The sequence below is a fragment of the Mandrillus leucophaeus genome, unplaced genomic scaffold (genome assembly GCF_000951045.1).
Source record: "Mandrillus leucophaeus isolate KB7577 unplaced genomic scaffold, Mleu.le_1.0 Scaffold109, whole genome shotgun sequence".
NCBI lineage: Eukaryota > Metazoa > Chordata > Mammalia > Primates > Cercopithecidae > Mandrillus > Mandrillus leucophaeus.
This window is the reverse complement of record NW_012099098.1, coordinates 773,678-774,862: the sequence shown is the minus strand read 5'-3', so window position 1 is coordinate 774,862 and position 1,185 is coordinate 773,678. Positions and strand designations below refer to the sequence as shown.

The 1,185-nt window shown below is 56.6% G+C and overlaps 1 protein-coding gene across 1 annotated transcript in view; it reads left to right on the top strand.

Moving 5' to 3' along the window:
* SLC27A4 (solute carrier family 27 (fatty acid transporter), member 4) overlaps positions 1-1,185 on the top strand; it is a 30,879-nt gene that overhangs the window by 15,708 nt on the left and 13,986 nt on the right. Inside the window, exons 6-8 of the mRNA XM_011987872.1 lie at positions 28-137; positions 397-606; positions 787-913. Of these exons, the coding sequence (XP_011843262.1) occupies positions 28-137; positions 397-606; positions 787-913 (447 nt within the window). The remainder of the gene's footprint in view (positions 1-27; positions 138-396; positions 607-786; positions 914-1,185) is intronic.

Below are 1,185 nucleotides of genomic sequence, written 5' to 3'. Positions count from 1 at the left end.
CCTCAGGGGCCATCCCTCCGCCTCCAGGAAACATCGTGGGAATCGGGCAGTGCCTGCTGCATGGCATGACGGTGGTGATTCGGAAGAAGTTCTCAGCCTCCCGGTTCTGGGATGATTGTATCAAGTACAAGTGCACGGTGAGCGAGAGTGGGAAGGGTGAACTGTCCCTTTCCCCTCATTACCCTCTTCCCAACTACGCTTCGGGGCATCTGTCTTATAGCTGAGGTGGCCAGTCATTCCAAAGGGCTCATTGTTCAGATGGGGAGACTGAGACCTGGAGAGTGAAAGGATGGCATGGCCAGCCCCTGGGGAGAGTAGGAGCTTGAGGGATCAGGAGAATCCTAGTGTAGTGAGGGCAGCCTCTGGAGCCTCGAATCACACCAAGTTCACCCCCAGATTGTGCAGTACATTGGTGAACTGTGCCGCTACCTCCTGAACCAGCCACCGCGGGAGGCAGAAAACCAGCACCAGGTTCGCATGGCACTAGGCAACGGCCTCCGGCAGTCCATCTGGACCAACTTTTCCAGCCGCTTCCACATACCCCAGGTGGCTGAGTTCTACGGGGCCACGGAGTGCAACTGTAGCCTGGGCAACTTCGACAGCCAGGTGCGGCCAGGTTGGGGACGGGCGAGGCTGCTGCAGGGATGGCCCACGGAAGGCACTGGACGCAGAGGGGAGGGCAGAGTTCCAGCGTGAGATTGTGGGTGCTGGAGTCCCACCTCCCCCTCATTGTCCAGTTTTGGGCCCATGGTGAGAGAGCCCAGGCCCAAGTCTTGGCCTTCGCAGGTGGGGGCCTGTGGCTTCAACAGCCGCATCCTGTCCTTCGTGTACCCCATCCGGTTGGTACGTGTCAACGAGGACACCATGGAGCTGATCCGGGGGCCCGATGGCATCTGCATTCCCTGCCAGCCAGGTCTGTCACTTGGGGGTTAGAGGGGGAGGGATTGGCCTGGGAAGGAAGGAAACCAGGTGTGTGTGGATGGGAAGCCCTTTTCTGACCAGTGGCCATCAGTTAGCTCTGCTCCTAGAGCTACAAGTTACTCATTTCTTTGTGTATCCATCCATTCACTCATTCACTGTTCTATCTGTCCATCACTCCATTCATTCATTTTCATTCATTCATTCATTTTTTTTTTTTTTTTGGTTGAGATGAAGTCTCACTGTCGCCCAGGCCGGAGTGTAGTG